Here is an 11,416-nt window from a genome sequence, read left to right as displayed (position 1 = left end):
CCTGAAGAGGATCGCGAGACAGAGGAGGAGGAGGGGTGAAAGTTGCAGAAAATGGCTCCGAACGGCATGGTGAAGAACAGGGAGAAGAGAGAGAGAGAGAGAGAGAAAAGAATCAGGGATTCTGAGAGGACAGATAATCAGAGGCAGGGTGAGGATTTCTGAGAGAGCAGAGAGAATGTTAGGGTTTGGAAGAGGGGAAGATTATTAGGGTTAGGGTTTCGGGAGATCAGAGAAGAAGAAGAAAGGGAAGGAAGACCGACCAAAAGAAGACCGTTTGTGGCTTCATTTAAGAGAGAGAGAGAGAGAGAGAGAGAGAGAGAGAGGTAGTTAAAAGGAATCATTGACTTAAAAGTTAATCTCATCATTGGTGATTAGTAACTAATCCTCGTGATTAGTAATTAATCATCAACCGTTAGTACTTAACCACGAGCAATCCGTTCCTCGTGGCTTGAAATTGATAATCATCCATGACTAGTCACTAATCCTCGTGATTAATCGTTAACCATCAACGATTAGTACTTAACTGCGAGCAATACATTCTCTCCTAAGGGACTAGAGGGTAGTTAAAAAAAGGAATCATTGACTTAAATTGATAGTCATTGGTGATTATAGCTAATCCTCGTGATTAGTAATTAATCATGAACAGTCAGTACTTAACTAACCGCAAGTAATTGATTCGCTTCTACCTAAGGGAGTGCTTATTGAAGGATATGTAATGTCATTGTCTAAAGGGTTAGTTCCTATTGTCGTCAGAAAACTCGGGAACTATTGATCTTGTGAAAATTTACATTGGCATTTAGTGAATGATCCGACCCCAGCTTACTAGGCAAAGAGCCCTAAGTGGTTACAATGCTTAATTTGACTAAACCCTAAGACAGAGAAGAGAAGGCATTTACGACATCCTCGAACCCGCACAAAATATATGTCCATGCACCAATTATAATGTCAATCCGATAGTTTTCAGGGCCCCACATTGAGCCGAGGTAAAAATGGCTTTTTTTCTCATAAGCATCACCCCACCAAAGTTCTCTAATGTTTACAATGAAGCCTTTGAAGGTTTAGTTAGGTTTATAGGTTAGATTACGAAAAAAGAACGTTATGTTTGTTTTTTTATTTGAAGGAGCATGCCATCTCAACAAAGTGCATTGTCTCGGAAACACCAACAAAAATTAACAATGCAAAAGGTAGAGCATTTCAAAAAGCTATTACTGCATACAAAAAAAATTGTGAACCAAACTTGAATCTTGTTTAAATCTCTAATTGGAATTTTCTTCGCAAAAAAAGCATGCAGATGTTTCAATCCCTCTCAATATCGTTTCAATCCCTCTCAATATCGATATTGAAAACTGTGTGCCATCTTACATTATTGATTGTTTAGCGCACCAACACATTATCAAACAAAAGTTCCAACCACAACGTCCAAGTTCCATTCAAATGATTGATCATTTAATGCACCGATACATTATCAAACAAAAGATCCCAACTACGACATCCCACTAGCAATGATATCTTTCAAGTTGGAAATCGTAATTCCTTATGTAAACTATGGCAATGTGCATACCTAACAAAAAGAACCGAAAACACCTTATTTGTATGGTCATCACATGATCCTTTTACAAAGAAGTTTCTATGTGGAAAAGCCTCATTGCCATATGTGTCACATTGTATGATTAGTAGAACATAACACCTTTTTCTCTCTTTAAGAAACTAATCTTCAGAGGCATCAATCCTTAGAGTCTTTTCATAGCCTAAATCAAATCGAATAAATAAAAATCGTTGAGTAAGAATTATGAAGATGCTATATGTAGAAAAATACAAAGAAGTTTCTACGTGGAAAAGCCTCACCGCCATATGTACACATTGTATGCTTCGTAGAACATAACACCTTTCTCTCTCTTTAAGAAACTAATCTTCAGAGGCATCAATCCTTAGAGTCTTTTCATAGCCTAAATCAAATCGAATAAATAAAAATCGTTGAGTAAGAATTATGAAGGTGCTATATGTAGAAAATTATCAATTTTGCATTGGTAGAAACATTGATGAAGAGTGTTATTACCTTTGACCTAGGGAACCAACGAAGTGAAGAAATTGTTTATGATCTACCTACTTAACATTAAGTGCTGAATATTTAACGTACAATCTTTGTGCATGAATCCTTTTTATGCACACTTTGGAGAACTTTACGTTGCACTTGGCTATTTTATGTAAGAAGATATGAAATCATGAAGGTCAAAAAAATCTTTTCTACCTATGGTTGAGTACGAACTTGAATCAACCCAAATAGGTCTCCATGGAAATTATAGGTTGTCATGTTGGGGTGTGCTACTCAGTTATGTGTTTCCTCTTATTATTGATGATGTACATGTTGAGTTTGCATGTCTGGTCAAAATTATTCCTTGTGAGCATATCCCACATGGATGCAAACAATGCTACGCACTATTATTGTTGCATAGTTTTAGGGGCTCAAGAATCTTGTGTCATGTCATTAACTCTAGTTAAACAAGGCTTGCTTCATTCGGTTTGCAAGAATGTATGTGAAGATCATGACTTGGTGGATCAACATCTTATAGAGCCAATATGGTTTGGATAGTTGCGAGTCCTACCCCACCCCACATTCATAACATACTCAATCTTTTGCACCTCTCCCAACCCCTTCCCAAACATGGAGATTGCACAACCCAAACATAGATATATTTATAACCAATGAGACAACACATCAGAATTAAGGAGTATATTGGGGTGCAAAATGTCCACATCACCATTTCCAAATAGTTAATTGAATTATTGCTAGGCCTAACACAATTACGATAGTAATATAGCACGTTCTAAGTGGAAACTGACCCACATCGCTGCAATTCAATTACTTAGATGATGAAAAACAGTTACGTTCAATTTGGGGAGCTAAGGATTCAGTTGATTCAGTTCTGTTTGAATTGTGTTTTATTGGTTTACAATTTGTCCAAGCTTCAAAATGAGGTTGGTTTAACATCTTAACTACTTCACATGCTCCATTTTCAATCAATTTCATTGCTAAAAGCATAAACTATTTTAGGCTTAGAGTATCTTAAACAGTTCAGATTAAATGATTTCATGGTCTGTTTTTCATTAACATATTGTCAACCAAAAAACTAGCATGATGATGCCCCAACATCTAGTTTTCTATGATATGTCCCAACAAAATTCATCTTGTTTCTCAATCTTTTCTGTACTTGACTTCTTGTTATTATAACCCTTCAGTCCTTCGGTTGTAATCATTGTGTTGTCTATTCACCTCAACATGGACAGTCATCGCAAAATGTAATAGAACCCTCGTACACCCACTATGTCACCGTAATTCTCTTCTCTACATTTGGAGGTATAAACTATTTACAAATTAACTCCTATTGCAGAATGGTCGCAATTGACAAGGTAGTTCATTGAGCAATTTTATATGCACTAGACAGGAAAACAACATGATCTGAACCACTTAACTTAAGCTTTTCTCAATGTTAACAAAAAACAACCATCCACTTTCTTATATTGGAATGCTTAACATCCACAATCTATCTCTTTCAGAACTTTTTTTTCCTTCCCATTGCCATGAAGATCAAAAAATTCTTCTCGCAATGTATGCATTCTGTGGATTTCAAACTTTTATTGCAGTTCAAAGAATGACGCAAATATGTGATATAAATAAGTTGGCAGCACAAAGGATGAACCCTGTCACAAAAAAAAAAATCTACTCATCAGCTCAAAACACCATGTGGCCCACAAAATATTTAGTTGTACAAGACAAAACAACATATGTATTTGTATAAAAGATATAACTCAATTCTAGTGAAGAACATACAAGGAAACATAAGAGAATAAATTTATCTTTTTCATACCAACCTTATCAAATTAATTGTTGATCCTGCATATTCTATACGCTCTTCAAAACAGATATTAGTTCTTTTGTTGTTCCTAAATCTATTTGTTCTCATTTCTAGAAAAGTTCTTAGGAAGGTCCTGTTCATTATTGATAAGTTCTCTTCCTTTTTACCCTTCAAACAAGCCCACTGGCAAAAACCCTAAGAATGACCAAAAAAGGAATTAAAATTACCCTCAAATATGCTCAATTACAACAGCTGATGCACCCCCACCACCATTACAAACTCCGGCTACGCCATATCTTCCTTTTCGATGTCTTAGCGCCTACAAAAATAAATGCCACTCTTGAAAATAAATCATAGCATGTGGGCAGAGATGGAAAGACAAAAGGACTTGGTTTCACAGTGGAAAGATCAATCAAGAATATAGCTATAAATTACCCCCAGCAATGTGATGACAATTCGAGCTCCACTGCAACCTAGAGGATGACCCAAGGATACAGCTCCTCCATTCACATTTACAGTCTCCTGAAAAAACATATGAAAACCCAACATACCATTTAATTCGCACTGGAAAACACTCTAACACAATGTTTATGCATAACAAAAGGAATCTATTGCCATAATGATAACAGTGTTCTTAACTTCTTGGGCAAAGAGCATAAAGAAAGAAAATGGGATAGAGATATAGAACAGAAAAATGCAGAAAAAGGACAGCCTTACCGGCTTCAAACCAAGTATCTTTTGGTTAGCTAGTGCTACAACCTGTCAAAGTTCATTAGTACTCAGTAAATGGTGCAGATTCTTTCATGATTTGCAGAGAGCATGAGTAGAGCCAATCAGATCTTACAGCAAAAGCCTCGTTGATCTCGTAAAAGTCTACATGTGATGCATCAATCCCTGCTCTGGCTATTGCTTTTGGTATGGCTAAAGAAGGAGTTGTCGTAAAGAGTTCAGGCGCCTGAAATTTAGCTACACTTTTAAGGAAACACAACTAAACTTGACACTGTAAAACATTAAGAAAACCAAAATAACCCTGACTTTTTGGAGATTTAGTGGAATACCCAAATCTTTTAAAAAGTGACCAGAATATTCATGTGCAGTAGCAGACTTTCATCAACAGGGGTACTCTGATAAATTTTCAAAATATTGCTGTTTTTCTCAAGAAAATATTGCTACTCTAACCTGTGCAGCATCAGCAGATCCAATCAACCGTGCAAAAACATGGAGACCCAATTCTAAAGCCTTTTCTCCACTCACCAAGACAATGGCAGCTGCTCCATCACTGTCAAAATATTTGTAGTAATACGTTCATAGTTGGAATCAAAGGAATTATATCTTATAGATGTCCAAATAAGATTTACCCAGGTTGTTAGTCTCCTCTTCTTTAAGAACTATTAATTAACTTCCGTGAGATATTTACTTTTTTCTGGCTCTTGACGGCCATAATTACACTATGCTAGAATCTGCCGTCAGCAGCAAGCAAGTGAATAACTTTTCATGCAAACGTAGGACCATTATGAGATAAAATTCCTTGATTCAAAAATGCCCTTATTGTTGATCGCATTACAATAAAACATATGCATGTTTATGAGATATGAATATAAATACATACACATACATATCATGTCACATTCTCGCTAAGAGCAAAAACATAAGTTTCCAAATGCAGAAACCATAAAATTAACACAGATGCAACAATCATAAACATGGTACCTTATGCTCGAAGCATTTCCAGCAGTAACAGAACCTCCTTCCTTAAAGGCTGGCCGTAGCTTCCTCAGTTTTACTGCATCCAGCTATAACAGTGGACATTTAATTACTGCCTAGTTCCACAAGAATACTCTAAACATTTATAATGTTCAGAGTAGGGTGAGAGCATAACAGAACAGAACTTTACAAAAATCATTTTCCATCCAAAACAGCTTTAAACACACAAAACATAATGACAATGCCTGCATTCTTACAGCTACAGAACATGTTCCATGTACAATACAACATTTTAGAGATACAAGGAAAACCTTTTTTTTTGCTTTTGCAGATTTCTTTTCAAATGTTTTTATCTTACAAATGTCCACAGTTAATCAACAAATACTAACACAAGCAATAGAAGAAAATAGCCATGCAAACCGATGAATACTCTAGGCTTATGTTTTGAAGCCCACAAAATATGTCTGTCTTACGATGCGATGTTCATAATTGTGTTCACCAATCGCTAAAGGTTTGTGATCAGAAGAAAGCAAATTATGTTTACATTATAAAGATACAAGTTTTTGTGAACAAGATAGATCCACGGATGAGGTTACTTTGGAGGAGCTCTAATTAGCAGAACAGCTTTTAATGTTACCTCTTAAATTAAGAGAAAGAAAGAAATAATGAAATACAAGTGATATTACTATTTGTTAGAGACTTGTGGAGGAAATCCTCGTACAAATGTTAGTCTTCTGGGAGTATGACATGTCAAAAGGAACAAAGATACATGAAAACAAAACACATGACTACCAATCCAGGTACTGGTAATGAGTAATCAGAAAGAGGAAAGCTAATGCTGGGTCCTGCAGGCTTGTGTGGCTTATGTAAAGCGGGTATATCAACCAGAGAGGGAGTAGAGGGAAGTTGACTTGATTGCAGTAGAGGGAGGGGATAAAGAGTGAAGTTACTTGTTTGCAAAAGATAGAAAAGACAGACAGAGATTTTGCCTCGTGATGGATAACGATAATGAGGTGCATTTGTGTGATACCCATGGTGATTTGTCTACCAGAGGCAAGTTGGAGTCTCTCCATAGAGCCCTTTTGCAATTTGAAAGTTCTATTTTATCTTCACTTGTCTCTCATACAAAACCTACTTATTAGCAATTTCTGTAGATCGCAACCTACAACCAACCATTTCCTGTGCACATTAACCTTTAGTTTCTTTTCCCACGCAAATCATATCTACAGTTTGCCATGGCATTTATCGCTGCCAAACAGTATCACTTTCCCAAACTAGCTGACACCATTTCCATCAGCCTCAAATAAATAAGATCTAGAGAAGCTAGGAAAAGAACATCTAGGAGATGAAGAGGAGATGCATATTAAATCTGGAAATATTAATCACCAAGGCTTTGGATCCCAATTTGTGTATATCCTCCATCCCATCTAAGCCTCCCTCCCTATGGAGACAGTCTGAATGGCTGCTACCCAACTGAAAGTACCATTTTTGATCCCAAAGTATGGAGTCCGTCCAATCGATCAAGTAATGAGTTGACAACACAAGCTTTATATTCCCCCTACTGGACATGCATGGATATAAAAATCTGTATTCTCTACAGAAGATCAGATTTTGTCTTTATGCTGTTCCATTGGGGATAGACACACTGAATATTTAAATCATTCTGGTCAAGTTTCAATCAACTTAAGGCTGGTCTATAAGATGGTATGGTTCTTTTATCAGTGTTCCGATGACACATAAAATTCTAAGCATGATTTGTTTTTCATTAAAGGAGATATGACTAGCTAGCTATAGACATTTTTTTGAGTTAGATCATCTGATCGGGGCTACAAGAAATCCTCATGGAGGTCCAGTAAGTGGGGTAAATAGTTACATTTGCTCCCCAATCATGGAAACTTCAAGTTGCATTTCCAACCAATTTGGCCAGATTACTTGTCTCTATGCTTCTCCATTTACAATTACCCCATCCCTATGCCCAACATCAATCTAAAATGGATTTCTCTAATAAGTGGGATACCTTACCTCTCATCCCCTTTGAGGTAATGCTTTTCTCATGCAGGTCCTACAAGAGTGGTAAGTTATCACCATGGGTTCCTAGACATGTTAGACTTCAAATTCATTGCCACCCTAAACCCTCATCCCTATGCCTAGCATTGATCTACACAGGATTTCTCTATGAAGCAGAATCTCATGGCTCTCATCCCCCATTGAGGTGATGCTGTTCTCATGGAGGTCCTGGCAAAGGCAATAGGTTATCTTCTGTGGTTCATAGACATAATGACTTCATAAGCATTGCCAGCCTATTTCAGCCAATGCCCATGGTTTTACTCTTTTGCCTGCAGTAGATGGAATCGCATGCAACCCATTGAGGTAAATCTTTGTAATTATAGCTCTAGAGAACATAGGTATAGAATCCAATCAACAAAAATTCACAAAATAAGCATATTTTTATATAACAATTTGCAATCATTAAATTACCTTATCAATACCGTCATCTTTATTAACTATTATTGCGGGTTTTCCCTTTGCACCAGGAATTTCTACCTGAGACACCAATGTACATCTTATGTCTCTCTTTATGAAACAAACAAATCAGTGGACAATGTATTTACATGTTACCATACCGGCACAATCTCCCACGTAAATGCACCATCATTATAAGCATTAATTGCACGCTCATAACTTTGAACAGCAAAGTTATCCTGAGACCAAACAGACAAAATGATATTAAATATTCACAATTTCATATTCAGTACAAGCCCCTCCACTTGATTTCCTGAATGTTTTATAGACAAACTCTCTGAAATTAAATCCTCATAAGGGGCACAATTTTAAATTCTCGTTCTCAGATATGAAATGGATGAAACATGATAATAACATAATCAGGCACCCATCCAGAATATTACCCTTCTTTTAGGAATGACAAGCATGGTGTTAATACCTGATTACAAGAAATAACTAATATGAGAAGATCAAAATGCTTCTTGAAGGTGCAGTACCTGTTCTTCCCTACTGATACCATGTTGGTCAGCACACAATTCAGCACAAACGCCCATTCCATAATCATTGTAAACATCCCATAAACCATCTTTCATCATTCCATCTACAACTTCTCCATGTCCTAGCCTATATCCTTGCCTAGGGAAAAAAAAAATGCAACAAAAATTACTGCACTGACACTTGCAAATGAAAACGTGCAACGCTCTTTGTAGGGCATTATTGAGTCCATTGAGGGCTAACAAAACTGTTAGGATTACCTTGCCTTTGGAAGATAATAGGGTACGTTTGACATACTTTCCATGCCTCCTGCCACAACTACATCATTGACTCCCAATTGAATGGTTTGTGCAGCCAAGACAATGGCTAAAAAGTGTTGGGAAAAAAATAAATAAGGTAAGATAATCAACATCTTCCCAACAAGATAGATAGATCACGGAGAAAAGATACATGAAAAGAAAACTCCTGCATAATTTGTACCTTTCATTCCTGAGGCACAAACTTTGTTGACCGTGGTGCAAACAACAGTGTTTGGTATTCCTGCTCCCAAAGCAGCTTGTCTGGCAGGAGCTTGTCCAAGATTCGCACTCAGCACATTACCGAAGAAAACTTCTTGAACAAGCTCAGGAGCTATGCTTGCTTGCTTTAGAGCACCTACAACACAACCCACAAGTGACCGCAAAATAAATGCATGTTATTCTCATTTTCTAACCATGCAATGTATTAGTCTCCGGTGTTCTTTTATGCACACTATCATTTTCTTTTCTACCCAAAGCTAGAGACTGTGCTTCTACACATGATAACCTTCTATCCGCTATATTGCAAGCCTCAGGCAACCATGCTACTGTCTTATCCTCCACATGTGATCTATTTTGATTATCGAGCAAACTTATAGTTTTGTCCTCTACACAACATATTTTGATTACCTGGCCAGGTTTATAGTCTCATCCAGTACAGATGACGTATATTTTTATGTTTAGCCGAGTTATAGTCTGATCATATACAGATGATGTACTCAGATCTTCTGGCCACAACATAGCCTGAGCTTCTGTACATGCTATATGCCAGTTTCCTAGTCGTGTCATTCCTGATCCTTCAACACATGCAAACATTTTGATATTCTAGCCAAGCATGCATAACCTGATCCTTCTACACATATAAACATTCAGATCTTCTGCCCATGCCAAAGCTTGAAGTCATGATCTGCTCTTTCACACCTGTCATATTCCGATCTTATAGCTAAGTTATAGTCTCGTCTTCTATACAAGCTACATTCTGATGTTTTAGCCATGATATAGTCCAAACTTCTAGACACGATATTTCTAGCTATAATATAGTCCAATCCACTACATATGACATGGTATTACCTTCTACACATGCTTATTCAAATTTTCACCATGTGTTATTTTCTCATTTTACTACAAGTGCTTTCTTTATTTTGTATCTTCTGCAAATTCTATAATCCAAATTATGGTCTGAACTTCTAGATAGGCCCTACTCTGATCTCCTAGCCAAGCCATGGTCTGATATTCTTGCCATAAATTAATTTATGTTCTCCTACACATGCTTAACACACCTGACCTTCTTGCCAAGCTAATTTCTTTTCTCGTACACATGCTGCTATCCTAATCTTCCACAGATATTATATAATGTCTTCTAAGATAAATAAAATGTTTAGATCTTTCGGCACCAAACAATCTGTGTGAAGAAAAATACCAGATCAAGCAAAATCGCTCACCTTGTATGGCAACAGATCCGAGCTTTGTTGCAGGCAGAGAAGACAAGGATCCACTCAAAGATCCCATTGGAGTTCTTGCTACACCAACGATGCATACATCTGTGAAGGAAGCAGAAAGGGGAAACGGAAGATATTGTGAGGAGCAGAGAACACAAACGTAGAGGAGGAGGAGGAGATTCTTTACCCCGTGCTCGAATGGTACGATCGCCGTCAGCAGAGGGGGAAGAAGCCATGGCTGCTCGATCGATCGAGAGAGAGAGAGTGTGTGTGTGTAGAATTGGTGAATGAGGAGAGAGTCTGAGACAGAGACAGACGCTGAGACCAAGACTCGAATTTTGAAGCGCTTGAGAGAGAGAGAGAGAGAGAGTAGAAAAGGGCGGCTCTAGAGAGAGAGAGAGAGAGAGAGAGGGAGGGAGTTGCTAGAGAGAGAAAGGCGGCGGATCTAGAGAGAGAAACGGGAAGAGAGGGCCCACGGAAAGCGAGAGAGAGAGAGAGAGGGAGTTGCTAGAGAGAGAAAGGCGGCGGATCTAGAGAGAGAAAAGAGAAGAGAGGGCCCACGGAAAGTGAGAGAGAGAGAGAGGGAGGGAGTTGCTAGAGAGAGAAAGTCGGCGTATCTAGAGAGAGAAAAAGGGGAGTTTCTAGAGAGAGAGAGGAGGGGGTTTTCTAGAGAGAGAAAGGCCGCGGAACGGGAGAGAGAGGGAGAGAGAGGGAGAGAACGGGGAAGAGAGGGGCCCACGGAAAGAGAGAGAGATTGTATTATCGTCTTCGGAGGTCAAATATGAGTAAACGAGACCAAAAAATAATACGTGATATGCTTATTTTGGATCCTCGGAACACAAATTTTTGCCTTTATGCGTCCGTTTAGATCTTTTTTGGGCTTGTTTCCCATGCATGTAATTTTAGGAAGTCGATAACGAGAGACCTTTTTTTTTTTTTAACCTTAAGCATGTATTCGACAACCCCCTTTCCATGGTCATGATCTCAATGGGATGTGATCCCGTCTCAAGGAGGTGGAGGGTGTTTGTGTGTTTGTTTCTTAACTTGTAGAAAGAAACTTTGTAAGAAAAATGTTTTTGGACATTTTCAAACTCTTTCCAAGTATATCTAAGGATATTTCCACCCC

General features: G+C 37.9%; 1 protein-coding gene across 1 annotated transcript; it reads right to left on the bottom strand.

The window, feature by feature from the left end:
* Window positions 1-3,488: 3,488 nt before the first annotated feature.
* LOC147856949 (acetyl-CoA acetyltransferase 2-like) lies at window positions 3,489-10,612 on the bottom strand. The gene is made up of 14 exons (XM_087328405.1): window positions 10,478-10,612; window positions 10,294-10,392; window positions 9,036-9,209; window positions 8,816-8,921; window positions 8,558-8,696; window positions 8,183-8,260; window positions 8,037-8,102; window positions 5,565-5,647; window positions 5,034-5,133; window positions 4,699-4,809; window positions 4,572-4,613; window positions 4,290-4,376; window positions 4,082-4,173; window positions 3,489-3,699 (listed from the first exon to the last, which is right to left on the bottom strand). The coding sequence occupies exons 1-13, from the start codon at window positions 10,524-10,526 to the stop codon at window positions 4,084-4,086; spliced, it is 1,224 nt and encodes a 407-aa protein (XP_087184531.1). The 5' UTR covers window positions 10,527-10,612; the 3' UTR covers window positions 3,489-3,699; window positions 4,082-4,083.
* Window positions 10,613-11,416: the final 804 nt, after the last annotated feature.

The sequence above is a fragment of the Azolla caroliniana genome, unplaced genomic scaffold (genome assembly GCF_043228905.1).
Source record: "Azolla caroliniana isolate FFs.n. ecotype wild unplaced genomic scaffold, voAzoCaro1.0.p SCAF_12, whole genome shotgun sequence".
NCBI classification, from domain to species: Eukaryota; Viridiplantae; Streptophyta; class Polypodiopsida; order Salviniales; family Salviniaceae; genus Azolla; species Azolla caroliniana.
The sequence above is the reverse complement of the archived record's forward strand: the minus strand, read 5'-3'. Positions and strand labels throughout refer to the sequence as shown.

Excerpts from the sequence above, each read along its gene's own strand:
- LOC147856949 (XM_087328405.1), bottom strand. The coding sequence starts at position 10,526 with ATGGCTTCTTCCCCCTCTGCTGACGGCGATCGTACCATTCGAGCACGG. Across the intron at positions 8,103-8,182 it reads TTACGTGGGAGATTGTGCCG|GTAGAAATTCCTGGTGCAAA; the intron begins GTATGGTAACAT and ends TTGGTGTCTCAG. Across the intron at positions 5,648-8,036 it reads AAGATGACGGTATTGATAAG|CTGGATGCAGTAAAACTGAG; the intron begins GTAATTTAATGA and ends CCACTGTTATAG.